The 26,451-nt window shown below is 36.0% G+C and overlaps 1 protein-coding gene across 1 annotated transcript in view; it reads left to right on the forward strand.

Annotated features, from left to right (window-relative positions):
* The window catches only part of LOC145687800 (cilia- and flagella-associated protein 276-like), a 72,163-nt gene that overhangs the window by 42,429 nt on the left and 3,283 nt on the right, over positions 1-26,451 (forward strand). Inside the window, exon 2 of the mRNA XM_081761228.1 lies at positions 19,710-19,947. Coding sequence (XP_081617354.1) covers positions 19,710-19,947 — 238 coding nt within the window. The remainder of the gene's footprint in view (positions 1-19,709; positions 19,948-26,451) is intronic.

The raw sequence follows: 26,451 nt of genomic DNA on the forward strand, positions 1-26,451 counted from the left end.
CTAATGAAATGACAAAGGATTGAATTTTTCGGTGCTTGTTTTCAGTGTTTTTTAGGTGGGGGTCCATTTTTCCTGGCCAGAAAAATTATACCCCCACCCTACTTTGTGAAAAAATTTCATTTCCAAAGACACATCAAATGACAAAAGTTTTAATTTTTTGGTGCTTATTTTCAGCGTTTTTTTAGGTGGGGTCCATTTTTCCTGGCCAGGAAAATTATACCCCCACCCTACTGTGTGGACAAATCGGCTTTCTAAAGACTAATGAAATGACAAAAGTTTTAATTTTTTGGTGCTTATTTTCAGCTTTTTTTTAGGTGGGGTCCATTTTTCCTGGCCAGGAAAATTATACCCCCACCCTACTGTGTGGACAAATCGGCTTTCTAAAGACTAATGAAATGACAAAAGTTTTATTTTTTGGTGCTTATTTCCAGCGTTTTTTTAGGTGGGGTCCATTTTTCCTGGCCAAGAAAATTATACCCCCACCCTACTGTGTGGACAAATCTCGTTTCTAAAGGCACATGAAATGACAAAAGTTTTAATTTTTTGGTGCTTATTTTCAGCGTTTTTTTAGGTGGGGTCCATTTTTCCTGGCCAGGAAAATTATACCCCCACCCTACTGTGTGGACAAATCGGCTTTCTAAAGACTAATGAAATGACAAAGGATTGAATTTTTCGGTGCTTGTTTTCAGTGTTTTTTAGGTGGGGGTCCATTTTTCCTGGCCAGAAAAATTATACCCCCACCCTACTTTGTGAAAAAATTTCATTTCCAAAGACACATCAAATGACAAAAGTTTTAATTTTTTGGTGCTTATTTTCAGCGTTTTTTTAGGTGGGGTCCATTTTTCCTGGCCAGGAAAATTATACCCCCACCCTACTGTGTGGACAAATCGGCTTTCTAAAGACTAATGAAATGACAAAAGTTTTAATTTTTTGGTGCTTATTTTCACCTTTTTTTTAGGTGGGGTCCATTTTTCCTGGCCAGGAAAATTATACCCCCACCCTACTGTGTGGACAAATCGGCTTTCTAAAGACTAATGAAATGACAAAAGTTTTATTTTTTGGTGCTTATTTCCAGCGTTTTTTTAGGTGGGGTCCATTTTTCCTGGCCAAGAAAATTATACCCCCACCCTACTGTGTGGACAAATCTCGTTTCTAAAGGCACATGAAATGACAAAAGTTTTAATTTTTTGGTGCTTATTTTCAGCGTTTTTTTAGGTGGGGTCCATTTTTCCTGGCCAGGAAAATTATACCCCCACCCTACTGTGTGGACAAATCTCGTTTCTAAAGACACATGAAATGACAAAAGTTTTAATTTTTTGGTGCTTATTTTCAGCGTTTTTTTAGGTGGGGTCCATTTTTCCTGGCCAGGAAAATTATACCCCCACCCTACTGTGTGGACAAATCTCGTTTCTAAAGACACATGAAATCACAAAATTTTTAATTTTTTGGTGCTTATTTTCAGCGTTTTTTTAGGTGGGGTCCATTTTTCCTGGCCAGAAAATTATACCCCCACCCTACTGTGTTGACAAATCTCGTTTCTAAAGACACATGAAATGACAAAAGTTTTAATTTTTTGATGCTTATTTTCAGGGTATTTTTAGGTGAGGTCCATTTTTCCTGGCCAGGAAAATTATACCCCCACCCTACAATGTGGACAAATCTTGTTTTTAAAGACACATGAAATCACAAAAGTTTTAATTTTTTGGTGCTTAATTTCAGCGCTTTTTAGGTGGGAGTCCATTTTTCCTGGCCAGGAAAATTATACCCCCACCCTACTGTGTGGACAAATCTTGCTTTTAAAGACACATGAAATCACAAAAGTTTTAATTTTTTGGTGCTTATTTTGAGCGTTTTTTTAGGTGGGGTCCATTTTTCCTGGCCAGGAAAATTATACCCCCACCCTACTGTGTTGACAAATCCTGTTTCTAAAGACACATGAAATGACAAAAGTTTTAATTTTTTGGTGCTTATTTTCAGGGTATTTTTAGGTGGGGTCCATTTTTCCTGGCCAGGAAAATTATACCCCCACCCTACAATGTGGACAAATCTTGTTTTTAAAGACACATGAAATCACAAAAGTTTTAATTTTTTGGTGCTTATTTTCAGCGCTTTTTGGTGGGAGTCCATTTTTCCTGGCCAGGAAAATTATACCCCCACCCTACTGTGTGGACAAATCGGCTTTCTAAAGACTAATGAAATGACAAAGGATTGAATTTTTCGGTGCTTGTTTTCAGTGTTTTTTAGGTGGGGGTCCATTTTTCCTGGCCAGAAAAATTATACCCCCACCCTACTTTGTGAAAAAATTTCATTTCCAAAGACACATCAAATGACAAAAGTTTAAATTTTTTGGTGCTTATTTTCAGCGTTTTTTTAGGTGGGGTCCATTTTTCCTGGCCAGGAAAATTATACCCCCACCCTACTGTGTGGACAAATCGGCTTTCTAAAGACTAATGAAATGACAAAAGTTTTAATTTTTTGGTGCTTATTTTCAGCTTTTTTTTAGGTGGGGTCCATTTTTCCTGGCCAGGAAAATTATACCCCCACCCTACTGTGTGGACAAATCGGCTTTCTAAAGACTAATGAAATGACAAAAGTTTTATTTTTTGGTGCTTATTTCCAGCGTTTTTTTAGGTGGGGTCCATTTTTCCTGGCCAAGAAAATTATACCCCCACCCTACTGTGTGGACAAATCTCTATTCTAAAGGCACATGAAATGACAAAAGTTTTAATTTTTTGGTGCTTATTTTCAGCGTTTTTTTAGGTGGGGTCCATTTTTCCTGGCCAGGAAAATTATACCCCCACCCTACTGTGTGGACAAATCTCGTTTCTAAAGACACATGAAATGACAAAAGTTTTAATTTTTTGGTGCTTATTTTCAGCGTTTTTTTAGGTGGGGTCCATTTTTCCTGGCCAGGAAAATTATACCCCCACCCTACTGTGTGGACAAATCTCGTTTCTAAAGACACATGAAATGACAAAAGTTTTAATTTTTTGGTGCTTATTTTCAGCGTTTTTTTAGGTGGGGTCCATTTTTCCTGGCCAGGAAAATTATACCCCCACCCTACTGTGTGGACAAATCTCGTTTCTAAAGACACATGAAATGACAAAAGTTTTAATTTTTTGGTGCTTATTTTCAGCGTTTTTTTTATGTGGGGTCCATTTTTCCTGGCCAGGAAAATTATACCCCCACCCTACTGTGTTGACAAATCTTGTTTCTAAAGCCACATGAAATGACAAAAGTTTTAATTTTTTGGTGCTTATTTTACGCGTTTTTTATGTGGGGCCCATTTTTCCTGGCCAGGAAAATTATACCCCCACCCTACTGTGTGGACAAATCTCGTTTCTAAAGACACAAGAAATGACAAGAGTTTTAATTTTTTGGTGCTTATTTTCAGCGTTTTTTAGGTGGGGTCCATTTTTCCTGGCCAGGAAAATTATACCCTCACCCTACTGTGTGGACAAATCTTGTTTTTTAAGACACATGAAATCACAAAAGTTTTAATTTTTTGGTGCTTATTTTCAGCGTTTTTTTAGGTGGGGTCCATTTTTCCTGGCCAGGAAAATTATACCACCACCCTACTGTGTTGACAAATCTAGTTTCTAAAGACACATGAAATGACAAAAGTTTTAATTTTTTGGTGCTTATTTTCAGCGTTTTTTTAGGTGGGGTCCAGTTTTCCTGGCCAGGAAAATTATACCCCCACCCAACAATGTGGACAAATCTTGTTTTTAAAGACACATGAAATCACAAAAGTTTTAATTTTTTGGTGCTTATTTTCAGCGCTTTTTAGGTGGGAGTCCATTTTTCCTGGCCAGGAAAATTATACCCCCACCCTACTGTGTGGACAAATCGGCTTTCTAAAGACTAATGAAATGACAAAAGATTGAATTTTTCGGTGCTTGTTTTCAGTGTTTTTTAGGTGGGGGTCCATTTTTCCTGGCCAGAAAAATTATACCCCCACCCTATTTTGTGAAAAAATTTCGTTTCCAAAGACACATCAAATGACAAAAGTTTTAATTTTTTGGTGCTTATTTTCAGCGTTTTTTTAGGTGGGGTCCATTTTTCCTGGCCAGGAAAATTATACCCCCACCCTACTGTATGGACAAATCGGCTATCTAAAGACTAATGAAATGACAAAAGCTTTAATTTTTTGGTGCTTATTTTCAGCGTTTTTTTAGGTGGGGTTCATTTTTCCTGGCCAGGAAAATTATACCCCCACCCTACTGTGTGGACAAATCTCGTTTCTAAAGACACATGAAATGACAAAAGTTTTAATTTTTTGGTGCTTATTTTCACCGTTTTTTTAGGTGGGGTCCATTTTTCCTGGCCAGGAAAATTATACCCCCACCCTACTGTGTGGACAAATCTCGTTTCTAAAGACACATGAAATGACAAAAGTTTTAATTTTTCGGTGCTTATGTTCAGCGTTTTTTAGGTGGGGTCCATTTTTCCTGGCCAGGAAAATTATACCCCCACCCTACTGTGTGGACAAATCTTGTTTCTAAAGACACATGAAATCACAAAAGTTTTAATTTTTTGGTGCTTATTTTCAGGGTTTTTTTAGGTGGGGTCCATTTTTCCTGGCCAGGAAAATTATACCCCCACCTTACTGTGTGGACAATTCTCGTTTCTAAAGACACATGAAATGACAAAAGTTTTAATTTTTTGGTGCTTATTTTCCGCGTTTTTTATGTGGGGCCAATTTTTCCTGGCCAGGAAAATTATATCCCCACCCTACTGTGTTGACAAATCTCGTTTCTAAAGACACATGAAATGACAAAAGTTTTAATTTTTTGGTGCTTATTTTCAGCGTTTTTTTTAGGTGGGGTCCATTTTTCCTGGCCAGAAAAATTATACCCCCACCCTACTGTGTGGACAAATCTTGTTTTTAAAGACACATGAAATCACAAAAGTTTTAATTTTTTGGTGCTTATTTTCAGCGTTTCTTTTAGGTGGGGTCCATTTTTCCTGGCCAGGAAAATTATACCCCCACCCTACTGTGTTGACAAATCTCGTTTCTAAAGACACATGAAATGAGAAAAGTTTTAATTTTTTGGTGCTTATTTTCAGCGATTTTTAGGTGGGGTCCATTTTTCCTGGCCAGGAAAATTATACCCCCACCCTACTGTGTGGACAAATCTTGTTTTTAAAGACACATGAATTCAAAAAAGTTTTAATTTTTTGGTGCTTATTTTCAGCGTTTTTTTAGGTGGGGTCCATTTTTCCTGGCCAGGAAAATTATACCCCCACCCTACTGTGTTGACAAATCTCGTTTCTAAAGACACATGAAATGACAAAAGTTTTAATTTTTTGGTGCTTATTTTCCGCGTTTTTTATGTGGGGCCCATTTTTCCTGGCCAGGAAAATTATATCCCCACCCTACTGTGTGGACAAATCTCGTTTCTAAAGAAACATGAAATGACAAAAGTTTTAATTTTTTGGTGCTTATTTTCAGCGCTTTTTTAGGTGGGGTCCATTTTTCCTGGCCAGGAAAATTATACCCCCACCCTACTGTGTGGGCAAATCTAGTTTCTAAAGACAAATGAAATGACAAAAGTTTTAATTTTTTGGTAGTATTTTTCTGTGTTTGTTAGGTGGGGTCCATTTTTCCTGGCCAGGAAAATTATACCCCCACCCTACTGTGTGGACAAATAGGCTTTCTAAAGACTAATGAAATGACAAAGATTGAATTTGTTGGTAGTTTTTTTCTGTGTTTGTTAGGTGGGGGTCCATTTTTCCTGGCTAGGAAAATTATACCCCCACCCTACTGTGTGGACAAATCGGCTTTCTAAAGACTAATGAAATGACAAAGGATTGAATTTTTCGGTGCTTGTTTTGAGTGTTTTTTAGGTGGGGGTCCATTTTTCCTGGCCAGAAAAATTATACCCCCACCTTACTTTGTGAAAAAATTTCATTTCCAAAGACACATCAAATGACAAAAGTTTTAATTTTTTGGTGCTTATTTTCAGCGTTTTTTTAGGTGGGGTCCATTTTTCCTGGCCAGGAAAATTATACCCCACCCTACTGTATGGACAAATCGGCTATCTAAAGACTAATGAAATGACAAAAGCTTTAATTTTTTGGTGCTTATTTTCAGCGTTTTTTTAGGTGGGGTCCATTTTTCCTGGCCAGGAAAATTATACCCCCACCCTACTGTGTGGACAAATCTCGTTTCTAAAGACACATGAAATGACAAAAGTTTTAATTTTTTGGTGCTTATTTTCAGCGTTTTTTTAGGTGGGGTCCATTTTTCCTGGCCAGGAAAATTATATTCCCACCCTACTGTGTGGACAAATCTCGTTTCTAAAGACACATGAAATGACAAAAGTTTTAATTTTTTGGTGCTTATTTTCAGCGTTTTTTAGGTGGGGTCCATTTTTCCTGGCCAGGAAAATTATACCCCCACCCTACTGTGTGGACAAATCTTGTTTCTAAAGACACATGAAATCACAAAAGTTTTAATTTTTTGGTGCTTATTTTCAGCGTTTTTTTAGGTGGGGTCCATTTTTCCTGGCCAGGAAAATTATACCCCCACCTTACTGTGTGGACAATTCTCGTTTCTAAAGACACATGAAATCACAAAAGTTTTAATTTTTTGGTGCTTATTTTCCGCCTTTTTTAGGTGGGGCCCATTTTTCTTGGCCAGGAAAATTATACCCCCACCCTACTGTGTGGACAAATCTCGTTTCTAAAGACACATGAAATGACAAAAGTTTTAATTTTTTGGTGCTTATTTTCAGCGTTTTTTTAGGTGGGGTCCATTTTTCCTGGCCAGGAAAATTATACCACCACCCTACTGTGTGGACAAATCTTGTTTTTAAAGACACATGAAATCACAAAAGTTTTAATTTTTTGGTGCTTATTTTCAGCGTTTTTTTAGGTGGGGTCCATTTTTCCTGGCCAGGAAAATTATACCCCCACCTTACTGTGTGGACAATTCTCGTTTCTAAAGACACATGAAATCACAAAAGTTTTAATTTTTTGGTGCTTATTTTCCGCCTTTTTTAGGTGGGGCCCATTTTTCTTGGCCAGGAAAATTATACCCCCACCCTACTGTGTGGACAAATCTCGTTTCTAAAGACACATGAAATGACAAAAGTTTTAATTTTTTGGTGCTTATTTTCAGCGTTTTTTTAGGTGGGGTCCATTTTTCCTGGCCAGGAAAATTATACCACCACCCTACTGTGTGGACAAATCTTGTTTTTAAAGACACATGAAATCACAAAAGTTTTAATTTTTTGGTGCTTATTTTCAGCGTTTTTTTAGGTGGGTTCCATTTTTCCTGGCCAGGAAAATTATACCCCCACCCTACTGTGTTGACAAATCTCGTTTCTAATGACACATGAAATGACAAAAGTTTTAATTTTTTGGTGCTTATTTTCAGCGTTTTTTTAGGTGGGGTCCATTTTTCCTGGCCAGGAAAATTATACCCCCACCCTACTGTGTGGACAAATCTTGTTTTTAAAGACACATGAATTCACAAAAGTTTTAATTTTTTGGTGCTTATTTTCAGCGTTTTTTTAGGTGGGGTTCATTTTTCCTGGCCAGGAAAATTATACCCCCACCCTACTGTGTTGACAAATCTCGTTTCTAAAGACACATGAAATGACAAAAGTTTTAATTTTTTGGTGCTTATTTTCCGCGTTTTTTATGTGGGGCCCATTTTTCCTGGCCAGGAAAATTATATCCCCACCCTACTGTGTGGACAAATCTCGTTTCTAAAGACACATGAAATGACAAAAATTTTAATTTTTTGGTGCTTATTTTCAGCGTTTTTTTAGGTGGGGTCCATTTTTCCTGGCCAGGAAAATTATACCCCCACCCTACTGTGTGGACATATCTCGTTTAAAAAGAAACATGAAATGACAAAAGTTTTAATTTTTTGGTGCTTATTTTCAGCGTTTTTTAGGTGGGGTCCATTTTTCCTGGCCAGGAAAATTATACCTCCACCCTACTGTGTGGACAAATCTCGTTTCTAAAGACAAATGAAATGACAAAAGTTTTAATTTTTTGGTAGTATTTTTCTGTGTTTGTTAGGTGGGGTCCATTTTTCCTGGCCAGGAAAATTATACCCCCACCCTACTGTGTGGACAAATAGGCTTTCTAAAGACTAATGAAATGACAAAGATTGAATTTGTTGGTAGTTTTTTTCTGTGTTTGTTAGGTGGGGGTCCATTTTTCCTGGCTAGGAAAATTATACCCCCATATGTACATTTTTAATTGATATTCGGGAAATTTATGCCCCCGTGGTGACAATTTTCCTGGGAATATTAACACCCCAGGGTGATAGTTTTCCTAGGAAAAGTATCACCCCGTGTAAAGGTGATTCCTGGGGTATTATTTTCCTGGGAAAAATAGCACCCGGGGTGACAATTTTCCTGGGGTCTGATTTTCCTGCTGCAGCGGTGCCAATCTATAAGTTACAATGAAAGATGCTTCTGTTGCATTTTCAGTCATACTAAATGACGTCTGAACTAAGCTCTTTTGTGAATTGAGTAACTCATGACGTTTTCTTTCAAAGGAATCAATATTTCTTGTTTTGAAACTCACTACGATTAGTTTCAAAATGACGCCGTAATTTTGCAGGAGCCATGAAACTGTTAGGTAAAACTCTACCACACACAGCGCCGCTTTGAGCATCCATGAAGCCCATGGCTAAACAACTGTCGGGAAGAAGCTTTTGTCATTTTCTATTTTTTCAAAAAAAAAAATCATATATTTTTAATTGTATTCCGGTTCAAATTTTCACAAACAAATTCCGAAGGACCTAAAATTCAAACCAACTTTTAGATGAGAGAGAGACTTGCGAATTTTTTATTCGCCTCCTTGAGGTCGGTTTAAAAATGAAAATGAAATGAAATCTTTAAGTTTTACGTCCCACGCTTATGCCGGTTAGGCTAAAGGAGACGGTGATGATGAGAGATGAGTTAAATGGTGAAATGAAGAAAGTGGGAGGAAACGGGAGAACCCCGAGAAAACATACGAGCACGGTGTTTGTTCACCACAAAGTCCACACGGGGCGAGCTGGAATCGAACCAGGGACCCCAAGCGCCGGAGGTGAACACTCTACCACTGAGTCACCGCACCCCCTTTAGGTCGGTTTATATGAAAACCCTAGGAACTCTTTAGGGAACCCATGAGTTCCGCGGAGCACACTTTAAGAAACTCTGCTTTAGGCTATTCACTTTGACAATGCAACTTAGGGGAGGGGGGAAATTTAAAAATGATCAAAAATGACCGATATCAGTGTTGAATCCATAGTTTCTGGGGTCGATGAGAGAAACAGTGACACTTCTGATGCTGTTTCAATCCAAGTTCAGCCCTGATAGGGTACAACGTAGGGGCGGGGGATAAACATTTAAAAAAGATGGAAAATGACTAATATTTGTGTCGAATCCATAGTTTTAGGAATAGCTGAGATTAACAGTAACAATTCTGATGCCGTGTGCTGCAGCACCGAGGAGGGGAAAGAGAGCTATGTATAATAATGATCGAAAATGACCAATATTAGTGTCTAATCGATAGTTTTCGGGATCATTCAGATGAACAGTGACAGTTCCGGTCCGGTTTAAATCCAAAATCAGCCCCGCCACTTGGGGGAGGGATATATATATATATATATATATATATATATATATATATATATATATATATATATATATATATATATATATATATATAAATGATCGAAAATGGCTACTATCAGTGTCGAATTTATAGTTTTCTGGGTCGCTTAGATGAACAGTGATATTTTCGATCCCGTTTGAATTTAAATTCAACCCCGCAACTTGGGGAGTGGGAGGAAGAGATTTAAAAATGATCGAAAATGAGTGTGTTGAATACATACTTTTGGGTCGTTGAGATGAACAGTGAAACTTCCGATGCCATGGTCCGCAACATGGAAGAGGGGGATATATTAGGGTTAAATTTTTAATTCTTGGGGTCGCCGAGATGAACAGTGACACTTCTGATGCTGTTTAAATCCAAATTCAGCCCCGCATCTTGGGGGAGGGGGAAAGGGAAATACATAAAACTGAATCAAAAATAACCAATATTAGTGTCGAATCCATAGTTTCCGGGGTCCGCTGAGATGACCGGGGACACTTCCAATCCCGTTTAAAACCAAATTCAGCTCCGCAATTTGGAAGAGGGAGAGATAATAAAATGATCGAAAGTGACCAATATTAGTGTCGAATCCATGTTTTTCGGGGTGATCAATTATCTTTCCGATGCCATTAAAAACGAAAACAGCATATTTCACGGGTACTAAACACATAAGATACGGAGTTGTGCATTTAAATTTTCATTACAATCCAGCGAAGCGGGTAATATATACTAGTATGTATATAAAATTTCGTATAGTAGCATATACATATGTCGTCTATTTTACAGATAGAATAAACTGTAAAATAGGGTATGAAACCAGATATAGTAACGTTCATATAATACTTATGAGGCATAGTAAATTAGATACAAAAGTTTTCCAGTATACTTTAAAGGTGATTTGAATACTGTTATTTTTTTTACATTATAAAAATATTTTGGATTGTATTCGTATATCATCATATAAAGTATTATCTGTGTAAGAGAAATAAACAACCTTATGGCAAAATATACAAAAGTAGTTTTAAAATAATATATATACACTTTACAATACAACATATTACTTGAAATGAAATATTTATGTAGTTTCTCAGTGTAGATAGGCCTACATACTGTATGTATAAGTTTGTGTGTGCGTGACAGAGAGTGTAGAGTTTATGATCATTCACATGAATACTGTTGAATACTGCCTTGTAAGTAGTATTTATACCTTCAGTATATAAGTAATTACGTCATTTACGGTTACATAATCTATTCATACTCGCTCAGTAAATTTTACTGTGTATGCATGTTTGCTTAATTTCCTTTAATGTTTTACGGCAGATTGTAATTGTAAATCTAGAAATGCAATAAACGATAACTACATATTGAACACTATATATTTCTGGCAAAATCAATATCACAAGGCTTCATTCATATCGTATAATAAAAGTCAGAGCCACATATTGACAACGTAACATTTCTAATATTTGAACTATTAGAAACCTACATCTATCAGTGCATAAAATGAATTATTTTAGTTATTTGTAAAGATACAGCTAAGATTCATGTGTCGTCTGAAATCTCTTGAAATACACAACTTTGTTTATTCCGTGGTGTTTTTGCGTAAATATGGCTGTTTCGTAGTTAGTCGCCATTAAAGTTGCGATTGAATGTGTGACAGACATTTCTCCAGTTTCAGGCACTATATTTCAAAATGGCGGCAATAATTAGAAAAGTTTTGGTGTTAAAATGTAGGTCTGGAGTACATTGTCAACCAGGAAGCAAGAATTAATTTTCTATCTTGAAGGATAATGCAATTGTAATCGTTTAAAATTGCTATGGAGAAATCAGTAGGCCGCCATATTGATGACGTCATATTTTGCATAAAGCTGTGCCGGACGAACGTCCACCAAGCAGTTTTGATATCCTGGACCACGTATCATATCTGTTCAAAATGTATTGGGGGATTTTGCCCCCCTGAATGGTACCGTTGACCAAATTTTAGGCGTCTGGCTCATGAACTATATAGTGTTGAGTGAAAAGTTGTAACATTAGTAAAATACTATCTTTTGAAACAGCATTCTTCGTATTATTCTTTGGCTAAAGGTTAATTTCTTTCTAACTCCTCATTAGGTATATGTTAGCCTACACCCATTCAGCGCTACAAATACGGGTTTGACTCCCAATTGACCTCATGTGGTCCATATCCCATGACCTTTGTGGTGAAAAGGACAATAAACTCCAGAAAACGACCAATCGAATACTTTATTCCGAAAGAGTTTATTTTAATGAAGAAAAGCAAGGAAAATCTCGCTTCAACCAACAGAAACAGACGGATGCGATTCTATGTGGCTTGCTACCAGTCCAGTTTGCTACAAAATCCATTTTAGTCCGTGTAGCGACTACCTTCAATTGAAATGATGATGAGATTAGAGCACCGCCTCCTACGGATGTAGAAGGCAGTGGATTAGAGCCACGAAAACAGAACAGTTTGCGATCAAACGACTAGTTGTTTGAACAATCCATTTGAACAGGGTAAATCACTGAACCAGTTGTCGATTTCTATTTCTTTATATTATGAATACTTATGACTAATGTAATAAAAGTTGGATTAATTTGCTTCTTAATATGGTGTAGTTGTTAATTACTAAAATAATGATACAAGTAATACATTTAGTCATCAACTTACAACCACCCGCACTTACGATCAGTTGGAAAGATTAGGTTAAATATTGTTATTATCAGCGTCGTATAATAATAATAATAATAATAATAATAATAATAATAATAATAATAATAATAATAATAATAATAATAATAATAATAATAATAATAATGTTTATTTCTGTGTCATGAATAGCCTAATGGCAACAATACAGCACCTTATCAGACAAAAATAAACATACATTACATACAATGTAACCTATCTACTGAAACAATAAAATAATAATATTAATGATGAAATAAAATAGTAGCGGATTAAACAACAATTCCTTGTCAAATTAATACCAAATATTTTGTCTCAAAATAGATACAACGTGAACAAAAATACTACAAATAATATTTGTCGAGCTTTAAAATGTATGCTTCTGTACTAATAAAAATAAATGGTTCAAATTAGATTAAAAGAATTGGCCATTCTTCTTAAAATTACAGATTTTGGATTCAAAGGAACTAATGTTAATCCATTTCTCATATTGTATATACATTGGTACACTTATGCCTGTATTATGTAAGCAGTATTCACTATGATATCTATTGTCTATCAATAAGTTTTCCCCTGTCACTTAATGCCTGTAATCCTCAAAACAGATTCCAGTATTCATAACTATGTGAGTAGTAATCTCTATTCATTTTACGGTCTAATAAAACATTTTTGAACTGTCTCAATTGTGTTTGCCAATGTTACACATATAGTATTCCAAATAATTACACCAAACTCTAGTCTTGACAACAACAACAACAATAATAATAATAATAATAATAATAATAATAATAATAATAATAATAATAATAATAATAATAATAATAATAATAATAATATAAAGTTACAAATTATGGCATATTCCATCCCAGATTTCTTATATTGGTTTTATTTGTATGCTACAAATACTGTAAATCTTATTCATAGGTAGCAACTAGGAAAAGTTTCCTTCTTCTCCTTTCCTTAAAAAAAAAAAAAAAAAAAAAAGTTTCCATTGAAAACGTCATGTCACTCTAAAGATCATACATATGTTTCTAAAAGAAAACTAAATGAACTCTATTTAACTTTCCATTCTGCACACTAAACGAGAAGGATGGTGAATGCGTGAGAGTGATCATGAAATAATTTAAGGACTATAGTGAAAATAAAGGAGAGAACCACGATAAAACCAAAAATTATCAGATAGTACAGCCAATGGCGGACTTACATATGGTGCCGCCCCTAGGCACGATTCGACCGACCGGTCCTTTGTGTTTCGCGAATATAGGAAACGTCTCAACCTAATAGGAGATTAAAATTTTCCGCCATTGACTCGCTCTTATTCACACCTTTGTCCAAGAAAGGCACTGTGAAATAAATTGTTTTGAATTTTTATTAATACATTTCGAGATGAAAAAAAAAAATCTTGCCATTTAGGCGAGAGTGAATGTAAATGAATAATTCGCAGGACGCGATACCGTTCTTAGCAAAATTCGATTAAAATTTGCTTGGTCTATATTATGCACTATATTTGAAAATAATATATTATAAAAATATTCATATATTCACTTTCTCATTCATTGATGAAAAAGATTCAAAATAACAACTCACAAGATTTGTAAGTTTTATTTATTGCACTTAAGAAGTAATAGTTTTAAAAAAACACATACAGAAATTAACTGAAACTCAATTTTCTTTTTTGATATTCAGGGATAAAAGCGGATCTGAAAAGGTAGGGGGACGCATGAGATCACGCCATCCCCCGTGCTTATCTTTACCCATTGTATTTTTTTTAAGTAGGGGAGACGGCACATATATTTTCTGGAGATGGGGAGGCGACGTCCCACTGCGTTCCCCTTCACTTTTACCCCTGGATATAATAGTTTATAATGATAAATATAGTGTAAAAATTATCATTAATATTCTTTGTATGTGGAACATGTAGTATTGTTTATTAGTTTTACTACCAAAACAAAACTGCTAAGGTATTATGAAGATATATTCTTACATTAAACGTTTACGCTTTGCTTTCATAACAGAAAATTCTTCAATTAATTGTTCAAATCCAAACTTTTTACCATTAAGGTTCAATGTTAAGAATTGCAAGAATTGTTAAGAATTGCAACAATATAGCCCTTGTACTCACGTAAATGCTAAAATTAATACAAAACGACACAAAATACCATCATCGACATCATAAGAATGTTTGATTTCGTAGTACTAAAGGGAACTAGCATATCTCAACGTTTTTGTGCCTTAAAATCCTGGTTCTACTATACTATACAAAGGCCATACTTTGACTCTACCTCTATAATTAAGAAATTTGTTTAATTTATTTTAATTTTCCACCACTTCACGCTTCTATTATTTTCCAAAAATATATGTTTCAAAGAAATAAAATCGTAAAATAATCACAAAACATTAAAAACTGTGCAGTAAGACTGATAAATATTAAAACTTTATTGTGCTTTCTGCAGACTCATAGCAGACTACAACTACTAGGCGGTAAGACCATCGGACTACTTACGTCACAAAATGCGAGGTTGCCTTATTTACTTCGCGGCTAGCAACTATATAGAAGTCACTGAATATTTCATTATGGAATTCTTTTAAAATAACCCTCCGAATGAAATTAAATTGAGGGTCACATTGACCAATTGTAAGTACATATGTTCCTATAATTTACCGTTAAAAACAACTTCTTCCGGCTGCCGCCCTCAAAGGCTGTGACTCTAGGCACGTGCCTAGTGTGCCTAATGGTAAGTCCGGCACTGAGTACAACACAAACTCACATGACTAATCTTTAATGTTCGGAGATCAAACCATTGACCCTTCTTACTAGAGGTTAAGGTTTAGAGGAAGAAAATGATTTTGGAAAGGTAAACGTACTTTTTCTTCAAATTACGTCAACTGCTCATTATTGGTTGGGATACTGTCCCAGTAATATTTATATCGCTTTAATAAATCCAGAAATATTAATTCTAGGCATTCAACAGGCATAGGTCTCTAGCCGGATGATGTGGATCAGCATATCGGCTTTATCAGTATTGTTCCTGCTTTTTTTAGAATACAATCCGGTAACCTACACGTTAATCTTTTAGGGCCTTGTGCAGAGTTGTAATGACGCGTGATTATTGCCATACTAAACAGTTCGACTAACATATGTTTCCTGCAGTAGTCAGGCCTTTAGTACGATGCGAATCATACGTCGAAACGACTCTGCATAAGCCGGTTAATGTTTTACGATGTCTAGTCAACACTGTGAAAATATTGTGCTCTACCACAAATAGAACCCAAAAATCACACACACAGAGCAGGCCTTGTTCGAAATGTCATTTCGTCAGAACATAATGAATTATAATGAGGCTTTGCTTAGTTAAATAAACTTTCTGAACAATTAATTAATGAAGAAAATCTATATTCAAACTGAAAATTGACAGGAATGTAATAAAATATTGTTACGTATAAAAAATGGAATTCTAAAAAATAAAAAAAAGAAATACAACACGCGAAATTCTCACTAAAATGTAACAGAAATTTGATATTTTTAATTTTCCATTCAGAAGCTTTTGATCTGGTGCCATTTAGGTCAATATTCTATTATTTTTGAGGAATTATTAATATCCTGTTTAAAAGAGCTACGCAAAATTTTGTGATCACCAATTCTTTCTACCTTGGTTAATTTATTTCTATTATAACAGTTAAATACAATTGGACCTAACAACCAGTTCAGTAATTCCTGCTTCCCAAAGGTGTCTGTCAAGGAATTAGTCACTGTTAATAGAATTAGGTTCGGAAACAGAACTATTTTATCATAGCTGACAAATCTTACCTAGCTACCGCCAAGTGAACTTTGTGGTGGACAAACACCGTGTGCGTGGGTTTTCTCGGGGTTCTCCCGTTTCCTCCCACTTTATTCATTCCACCATTTCATTCATCTCTTTCATCATCACCGTCTCCTTTAGCCTAACCGGCATAACCGTGGGACGTAAAACTAAAAACTTTCATTTCAATTTCAAATCTTACCTACTTGTCAATCAGAGATGATCACTAAAGAGACGAAAATTGAGTTAATCCCAAACTGGATTGATCGAACACTGGAATATACCCACTCATGCACCCCCTTACTTACACAAACACACACAAAACAGGAGAGAGAGAGTTCAAAATGGAGCAGGGAGCTGGGAAACATGAGGCATTGCAGTGTCTTGTTTTCAGTACTTAAGATCTCCTGTGGATTAAATAAGCGTTATTGCCAAACATATTTTATGTAAAATTTTAAAGTTTTTTCTATTATATCACCAAACATAAGGAAGACCAACTTCCTTTCTAACTTTCATTCTTAATTATTCAGTTTACAAAGTAAAAAATGACTTAATTAGTACTCAAAAGTGCGCATCTTACTTATTATTTCACATTTTTCTTTTCTGTATTTTTATGGGGTGAACACTATCTTATTCACTTCTTTTCTGCCACAATAATTCATCCCTTTACTACGAATATGAATTTCATTTTGTATCTAATTAAAACCGAACGAGTACAAACATCAACTAGAATTGAGAGCTCTGACGTGTGCCAATAACATTTTTAGTGGGTAATTCTGACCTATCTTCCTTTCTTTATTTTCATTTAAAACATCGAAAGCTTACGAAGAAAGAGTTTAATGGTCACTTTAAATTAATGTTCTTAGTTTTACTTTGAAGTCGAACCTTAGATACAAGTATCCAACAAAGTATCCAACAAGTATCCAATAAGTTTACGAAACACAAGATATAAATCAGTGTAGAAACTCTGTGGACAAATGCATACGATCATAAGTCTTGATCAAATATTGTTTTCATTAACCCCTTTCTGCATGATTTTTTTCGGTTAGCGAAAAAAATAATCAGTATTGATGATCCTCATATGAAAACTTGAAAAATGAATTAAAACTTGAATTTTATATTTTTTACTCAATTCTGACGAGAAATAAGTAATGGCACACTATGCGTTAAGGTAAACTTTTCTAAAAGTATGTAGGGTATGGATCGTGCAATATATGTCACTTCATGCAGTAATATAGGGCTATCTAACATATATATTTATATTCCCTCATGAAAAATGTTTAGAAAATAAATTGCCATATTTGTTGCTTTCAGTATAAAACTTTCTTTTTACGGTCCTTCTTACATAACCATTTTTTGATTATATATTTTTTCATAGGAACAAGAAAAGTTTTTTTTCTGCTTCTTATTCAACTACTTTTCTACTTCATAGCTTGGTCTTCCACGTTTTCTTGAATCTGACTTTTTAGCTTTCCATGAAACATGTGCATCTAATAATTTGAAGTCTCCAAAGGTATTGTTTCTTTCATATTCCTCCTCCAAAGAAGCGAGGTGTTGACGCACACTGAATCAAATAAGTGGAACATTATCTTATGGTACCACTTCTTTGATCTAATATTGATCCTAGAGCACCCTAGCATTGGTCTAAAAGATCGACACCTCCATATAAGTATTGTAAACGGAAGTGGGATCATCTTTTAGGTTTTCTCTTTATGAAATATCTGTGTTTCTAAGTTGTTGGCTTGCTCGCTGCGTATGTCGACAATGTATTTACAGTTTTGTTATAGTACAATGTCACAAGTGGACTTTCATCTTCTGCTACATCCACTTTTTATTTTATTGCATCCTGTTCAGATTTCAGATTCAGCAAGAACATCGCAATTTGGGATACGATTCGTACGCACTGTGACTAGGATAGAGTACCTTCCTTCTTGAGATATAATTCTAAGGCTAGACTTGTAAATCAATTATCGAAGAATATTTTGTGGTTTATATTTCGAGGTACAGACTGCAGTCAACTGCACAACAACGTTACTACTACCGCTTAAGTCTGGAGCCGCAGTAGGAGCAACATTACTTTGAGCCCAAGCAAATATTTCAAACTCATAACTGAAACCTGAAATTCCACTCAGAACAAATGCTTTATCACCCCATTTATGAGGTTTCTTTGCATTATATTGTTTTATCGATGATTTACACTTTGTGAGAATGATTTGCTTATCCACTGCCAAGAATTCTTCTTTCGAAACATATCTCAGATGTTCTCGTATCTGTTCAAGGCCTAATTTTACGAAGTTTGCCATCGCCAAGTTTTCCTGCGGGAATAAAAGTTGAATTGCCGTTGAAGGAATAACTCATTCGATCTCTTCAAACCGATCATAACTCATCACCTGATTTACCGCTTCATTGCCAAACCTTCCGTTCCAGTAATGCCTGGTAGCTGCGAGTTGAATAGTTGACATTTAGAAAACCATACTAAGCTGTTCGAGTTTTTGGTAATACAAAATGAATTTTTTGGTCGAATTTGCATTGATTATATGTTTGACTATTCAACTACGTAGTGAAGAATCTCATCGGTTAAAAAGTACTTGAAATATTCAATCGGCCTTGGATAGCTGTTTTATTTCTTGAGGTAAGTCTGAGGACTTTGAAATTTTATATCTTCTTGGGACTATTCCATGTTTCTAGGTTTCCTCTTGGTGTTTTTCAAATTGCTCGATGACGTAGACCTCCTATCCTGAGAATTGTTTATGAAGCAGAGATCATCTGCATCTGAATCCACTGCATCGTCAGACTCGGGTATAACGATCCTCTCAGGGGCAGGAGCAACGGAATCTTCATCCGAGTCCGACGTCAAAACATTGGTATTTCTTATATCTAGTGCTGATTCATCTTCGGATAAATCTGATAATTCACTGCCTTACCATTTGGAAATTCTCTAACAGCTACTGCCTAACACTCATCATAAAAAAGGCCTGGACCCATTGCTGTAAGAGAATTACAGAACAACTATATAGTTATCACTTCCGCACTTCGACGACATAAAAGTACCTGTAAACGCATGGTGTGACATATATGGCACACATGTTTTTATTGTTGGAAATACATCTCAAAGTATTTATCTTGAATGTAATATTTTTTGTTTGGGAAAACTGCGCACAACGTGTCACCAAAAAAATATTTTCACTGACAAAAATCCACTTCTTCACAAAACAACATGTTAACATTTCCCCGCCTAATACAACTCACAAAAACATGCGACATGACACCAAAATATATTGTTCATACACGTCAACATCTCTCACAGCAGACGAAATAGTCATTTGGTGTCTTTGATAACTCCCACAAAAGCTAAAGTGAAAAAGAAGGTACGTGTCATATATGGCACGGTATGCATTAAGGGGGTAAATTACTTCTGGCGTTATAAAAGAATTATAAATCTAGCTAAAATAAGAGCTTTGTTAACATTTTGTTACACAATGCAATAATTATAAATATATTAGAAAATACTTAAAGTAACTGTTTTGTGCATGTATATGTTCATTAAAGTCAATATTTGTGTTGTGTGAGAGATAATTATATATTAACTGGTTGTTGTTTTACAATTTCTCCCTCAGAAACACTGAAAATGATGAATGAGAAGATAGATATAAGTTCAAGGGATGCTTTCAGAAACAATGATGAAGAAAATATATTTAATGACAAGCACTCCGCAAGAAAAAATCCAAAAAATTATTCACCTCCGAAGGATCATTTGGATTTCATCCTTAATTCCTGCTATGATCACCATAGGATAGTGTTTGCTCGACCAGAAGACGTTTGTTTTAGCTGGAATACCATCAATCATGACTTTTAGTAAGTATTTTCGTATTTAACAGCCTGAATTGGAAAAGAGTGATAGCTTACTCATCTCTGGTCCAAAATACATCTGGTTCTACCCCAGACTATACAAATTTGAGGCGGACAACATAGTATTCATAAGACTTATATTTTGTACACTATTTTCATTGAGCCAACTTCTTCATCGTCATTCACTTTGAGTTTAGAGTAAATATCTTAGGTGAAGGCACCGCATATTTTCAAAGGTTTCTCCTTCTTGCATGGAGTTTGACGCTTCTTAATTTAGGTTTAAAACAAAATCAATCCTATCTTATTTATCCACTTAAGATATAGTTTATCTTATACTAAATATTAGAAAAGCAAGATTATAATAAACATTGTAATGTTTATTGTAATCTTTCACACCAGGGTGGCCCAAAAGTAGGTATACAGTACCGTACTGATCAGCTAATTGCATTTTATATCATTTCTTATTGTTATGCATCAGGTAGACTTAGTTCCTTTATTATTTGTTCTTAATGGGTTTTTACTTCCATCTTAAGCTCAGAAGAGCCGAAGCAAATAAACTCATAAACTAGAATGTTATACTTCATCAATGTAGGGGCGTATACCTACTTTTGGGCCACCTTGTATATTATTTAAAAATGTTGTATTTTTTATTAATTTCCTTGTTCCACTAAATTATTTATTACTGGGATGCATCGTTAATGCAGACAATTTTAATTCCTTGCGGACGAATTTAAAATACCGTCCTTCTCAACAGACCCAGGATTTTTGGTGCTTTTCAAACATTCATAGAGACAAAATCGTTTAAGTTGTTATTATTTTAAATGCACTAGTCTCGCGTCTCCTCTAGGTTGCTTTCCTTTGTTGACTTAACTTGGGATTAAATGTCATCGGAAACGTCATCAATCAGCTTATCGACGCAGAAAACTATAGAATCGACTCTAGTATCTGTCGATCTCGATTGTTTTTACGTGTCCCACCGTTCCCGCTAAGGACACTTGTGGAAGCCACACTTCGACTAAAACGCAGCGGGAGTGCCATTAGTCATCTCAACGATCCCGAAAACCACTAATTCGGAACTAATATAAGTTGTTTTTGATTATTTTAATATGTAACTTCATTTACAACCCCTAGGGGTGTCTTACCCATGCAGTATATTTTTTCAGGTCGCTAGAGGAACAGTATCTGATTAGGCGAAACTGATGCTGCATACCAAAGATCCAGGTGAGGTGTCAAATTTTTAGCTTCATTGGAAGCCATAAAAGAAGGCATTCTTCCTATCTCCTTACTCTAATAACATAACAATGTTCCAACTTTCCATGTATGACAATGGTTACGAATATTAATAAACGGATGTTTTTATGCGAAACTGGATATACAATACCATTCCCTAACATATGAGAGCTCGACATTTCTATGCGAAAACACTAATTACAGTTCTGAACATCAGATGGCAGTGAAACAAAACCCACCTGAATTAAAGTTTTCGTACAACATACTAGACCAGAATGTCCATTGCAATAGGGTTGTCGAAATCAAATAATTACTTCTAATATGTAAACAATAATGTATACAGATAGAAACGTAACCCTACTAGCGTCAACCTCAACGTAATTGTTTTGCTCGTGCAGCAAATGTTCAGATATCACCAGCATCGTCAATGCACTTTGCAGTGCGCGTCAGTATATTCAGTGTTGCCCGAAGGGTGTCTTCTCGGCGCTCTTTGACGGTGTTGAATGCCTCTAGAATGATCTGAATTAACTTTAATCGTGAGTTGTTCTTTCGTCTGTATACTACGTTCTTTAACCACCCCATAAGCATAAATCCAAATGTGAAAGATCCAGGGAGCGGGGCGACCAGTGAATAATTGACTTCCGTCCCCTGCGATCCATCCACCGATGAGGAAACTTGGGGTCACCATATTAACATACAGCTTGTGTTGCATCAGAGGGGCCCCGTCGTGCTGGAAGTACATGGACGCCCGAGTTTGAAAAGTCATATCTTCCAGTAGTACTGGTAATTCATGGCGCAGGAAATGCAATTAATATTCACCGGTCAAACGCTGGGGCAGAAAAAACGAGACCAATGATCTGATCACGGACAATCCCCGCCCAAACATTTACAGAAAATAGTTCCTGATATTGTCTTACTGTGGTTGCCCTAGGATTTTCGTCACTCCAACGATGCCAGGTGCGGGTGTTGTTTATCCCATTCCTGGTGAAAGTGGACTCATCAGTGAACAAGATAATTGGCACATTAGGATGCTCCTGTACCCATTGGGAGGAACCAACACGTAGTTCACTGTCTTCTGGATGGTGATGTTGCACTCTTTGGACATGAACGGATAAAGCCCTTCTCCTCGCAGTACATCATGTACTTATGTACGTGGAAGTTCAAGTTTATTAGAAACTCACCTAATGCTGGTGGTTGGACTTCACTGTACAGTCTGAATAATGTTGTCTTCTTGTTGAGGCGTGTATTTTGACGCTCGTTCAGATGTTAGCTTTACGCTGGAAAGCTGACCAGTTTCCCGCAGTTTAGTATACATGTGTGTAAAGACTAGTGCAGTAGACACTCTGCGGTGCGAAAATCTTCGCTGGTGTTCTTCCACCGCACCTTTTTCATTACCATCACAAAACCAGTAGACGTACTTTATATCTGCATTTTCAGCGTGGGTGTATTGAAACGGCATTCTACTACAACACTGTCGGACTTCTTTCACAGTCTACACGCAAGCACTTTGCACTTCCCCACGGTACCGAAACTCCTGCTATCACTTGCACACACGAAACAAAATACAGTAGCTAATAAAGCGCCCTTTTAAGTTAATAAGTTGCGCCGCTTGCAGAAGAAAAAAATCGAGGGAATTGGGCATTAACAGTGGCAACGTCTCCGTTGGGTGTACGTGACAAGCAATACATTTGTGTGCATTGGAAGTAATTTTTTATGATTTCGACAACCCTATTGCAATGAGCATTCTGGTGTAGTATGTTGAACGAAAACTTTAATTCACTGCCTCAGTTCTTCAGAACTGTAATTAGTGTTCCCTCATAGAAATATCGAGCTCTTGTGTGTTAGCGAATAGTATTGTATTTCTAGTTTTGCATAAAAATATTCGTTTGTTAATATTCGTAACCATTGTCATCTATGGAAAGTTGGAGCATTGTTACGTTATTAGAGTAAGGAGTTAGGAAGAATGCCTTCTTTATGACTTCTAATGAAGCTAAAAATTTGACACCTCACCTAGATCTTTGGTATACAGTATCATTTTTGCCTAAGCAGATACTGTTCCTCTTGCGACAGTGTTTCCACTCAAGAATAGTGCAAAATTGTTTTAAAAAGGGAATTTCATATGGAAATTTGAAAAATTTCCCTCCAATATTTCCCTCTTGTATTCAGTACTGGGAAAATCTGTATACCATCTGCAAGCCTGTTTCATTAGCTTTGAAACGAGGTATAATATGTAACATAACCCCAACTACAGGGTGTACTAGAATGTTTCAAACGAAAATCGGCAAGTGCAAGAGTCAAAAAGTTACCCCCACCCCTTCGGAACATAGATGTTCATTTTACTTCGACCTCACTCACCCTCGCCCTCGCAGTAGGAGTTAGCCCTCGCCCTCGTTCACCCTCGCCCTCGCGAATGGAATTGTCCATCGCCCTCGCGGCCAAAACTTGTCCTCGCCCTCGCGCTCCCTCGCCCTCGCGTCACTGTGGGCGAGGGAACTTGAGGGTGATGATGCCCTCGAGAGGGCCACCCTCGCGAGGGTGAACATCTCTGCTTCGGAACGAGAAGGAATAGACCCTATGTTCACATAAGCATTTTTTCTTAGAATGACCTCGCCTATCAACTCCCAAAATCTTTGACTTTCCTCACCGGACAACATATATATATATATATATATATATATATATATATATATATATATATATATATATATATATATATATGTGTGTGTGTGTGTGTGTGTGTGTTCTAACATAACTCTGGTATGCCTAGAGTAATTTTAACCATATTTCTTAGTCTGGAAAAGAGTACGTCTGATGAGGATCTTGGCTAGAAGATCGAAACGTCACGACGTCACGTGTAAATGTGTTTTTATATTACATATGAGCAGTCTTGTTCAGCAGTGTGTTTATTTTTCTGGAAAAGAGTACTGTCGTGTTAGCTATGCGGAGTGGGAGGGGTTGCTTAGATAAAGAGTAGCACCCCAGATATCATTTAAGTTCAGCCTCCATTAGCACCCTGAAGGGGTGTGTGAATTTGTGACATGTAAAAATAATTGAAAATGGCCAATGTTAGTGTCGAATCCATACCTTCCGGGGTCCCCAAATTAATTGGGAGCAGTTCTGATCACCTTTAAATTTAAGTACAACTTCCAGTAGAGGTAAGATCCCCTAGAACATCTACTAAGGATAATCGAAGGGAGGAACATATACAATGATTCAAAACCACAGATATTAGTATAGAGCCCATAGTTTCGGGATCACTGATATAAATAGCATCATTTCTGGTGTCGTTTATGTCCAAGTTCAACCCATTAATATCCCTGTGTTGTGGGAATGGTGACATGAAAAAAATAATAAAAAACGACTGACATTAGTATCAACTCTATAGTTTTAGGGGTCCTTAAATTGGCTGTCGACACTCCCAATACCATTTAAGTCTCTAAGTTTAGCTTCCATTAGTACCCTGGGTGGGTGGGAAAGGGGTTGACATTTAAAAGAATATAAAACGACGATGTTAGTGTGAGGTGAAAAGGGAAGAAAAATAAAATGTCTCAATTGACTGACAAGGTACATTCGCGAAGTGTACCTCGGAATTCGTATAAAACTGATTCAAATGCAAAGTTCTCTGCGGCCCATACTGGTAATTTGCATATTTATGAGCTTTCATATATATATCCAGAATTAAATCATACATTACAATAACGCTCGGACACAGATTGCTTTGTTTCTTTAGATGGAACTGAATATGAATGTGAACATATGCAAAACCAATTGGATCATATCGCCGCTGCGCCTCGAAGAACCGCTATGTGTTAAAAATACAACTTTTCTGGAGAAGCAAAAAACATTCCAAACTTAAAATTTTGCCAAATATACACGGAAACACTTTAAAAATATAATAAAATTGGTTCTGCGTATATTATGCACTGGACATTGTTATAGCTTACTTCAACAATATTATATTACTATTTTTTGAGTTTACGTAGCACATGCTGGTTTATCTTTTGCGTCTTTATAAGCACATAGAGGATCAATACGTATGTGATGAGAACTTGAAGCCTTTAATTTCAACCTATTATTTTTTCATTGTTGCGGCGAAACAATTGAATATTCATTTATCACATTATAAGGGACGCTGCCTGACAGCTTTCAGGTATATTTGCACGGCATAACTCATTTTCGACAAAAACGTCACATAGCGGTTCTTCGAGGAGCAGGGACGATATACAGCTTCTCTGACATATGATACCCACCCGGCCGCCATCTTGGATCCGCCATATTGGATTCAACTTCAAGTTTTTTAAATGGGAATAAGTGCAAGTGATACATCAAATTCGTGTAAAATTTTCTCGGAAATTTATTGGTTACTGGGTTTTACCGTAGCTTATACCGTTTGCAACGCATTGCATGTTAAATGTCAGGCACTTCACAAATATTGAATCAAATAGAAATTTATGGAAGCCCCCGTGTGTGCATGTAATCTTTTACGTGAATTATCGTTGACGAAATATTCTCTGAACGTGCATACATACAGCCACACAGACGTCAATACGGAAATGGTAGGTCTTCAACCAAATCTGGTTCTATATGGATTTACATTAGGCATTTTGACCGTAATACAATACTTTTTTGTTATAGTACAACATGGAAGTAATAACAATTACTCACAGAAATATAAAAAGATTATGACACCAATGTTGTAAAGAGTTTGTTTATACCTACAGTATTTTCCCAGTTAAAAATTGTTTTGATTTGTTAACATCAAAAACGTAAGCGTAACTGATATTACTCTGCAATGTCTATTCGCGAAGAGCCTGGAGGAATTTAGCACACAATACCTTCCAAACAGTCAAATTGTAAAGTTGTGCGTTCGATTCCCGTTTGGGTCAAAACTTTTTTGTATGATTTTGTATTTTTCCGAAAGCATGAAAATTATATAAATTAATTACATTAAAATAAATCATTTCCGTATGTATTCATATAATCATTTCACGACATAAGTAACTATTATGTTTAACATGTAACATCTGAGATGTGGTAGGTGTTAACAGAACGTCGTTATTTGTGATCCTTAAATACAAATTAAGTAAAACGTGTAATGGCAAAACATAAGTGTGTGTTATGTATTTGGCTACAGCTATTTCTCATACAGAAATTACTTTTCAATATTCTGTTTACACCATGGGATTTACGTTTGCAAATATAGAATTATAATAGTTAAATATGATACTTTGTGTCTGGTGCTTAAGTCACTGCTAAAGTTGTGTATTATTATATATGTAC

Source organism: Thermobia domestica, chromosome 6 (assembly GCF_964235325.1).
Source record: "Thermobia domestica chromosome 6, izTheDome1.hap1.1, whole genome shotgun sequence".
NCBI classification, from domain to species: domain Eukaryota; kingdom Metazoa; phylum Arthropoda; class Insecta; order Zygentoma; family Lepismatidae; genus Thermobia; species Thermobia domestica.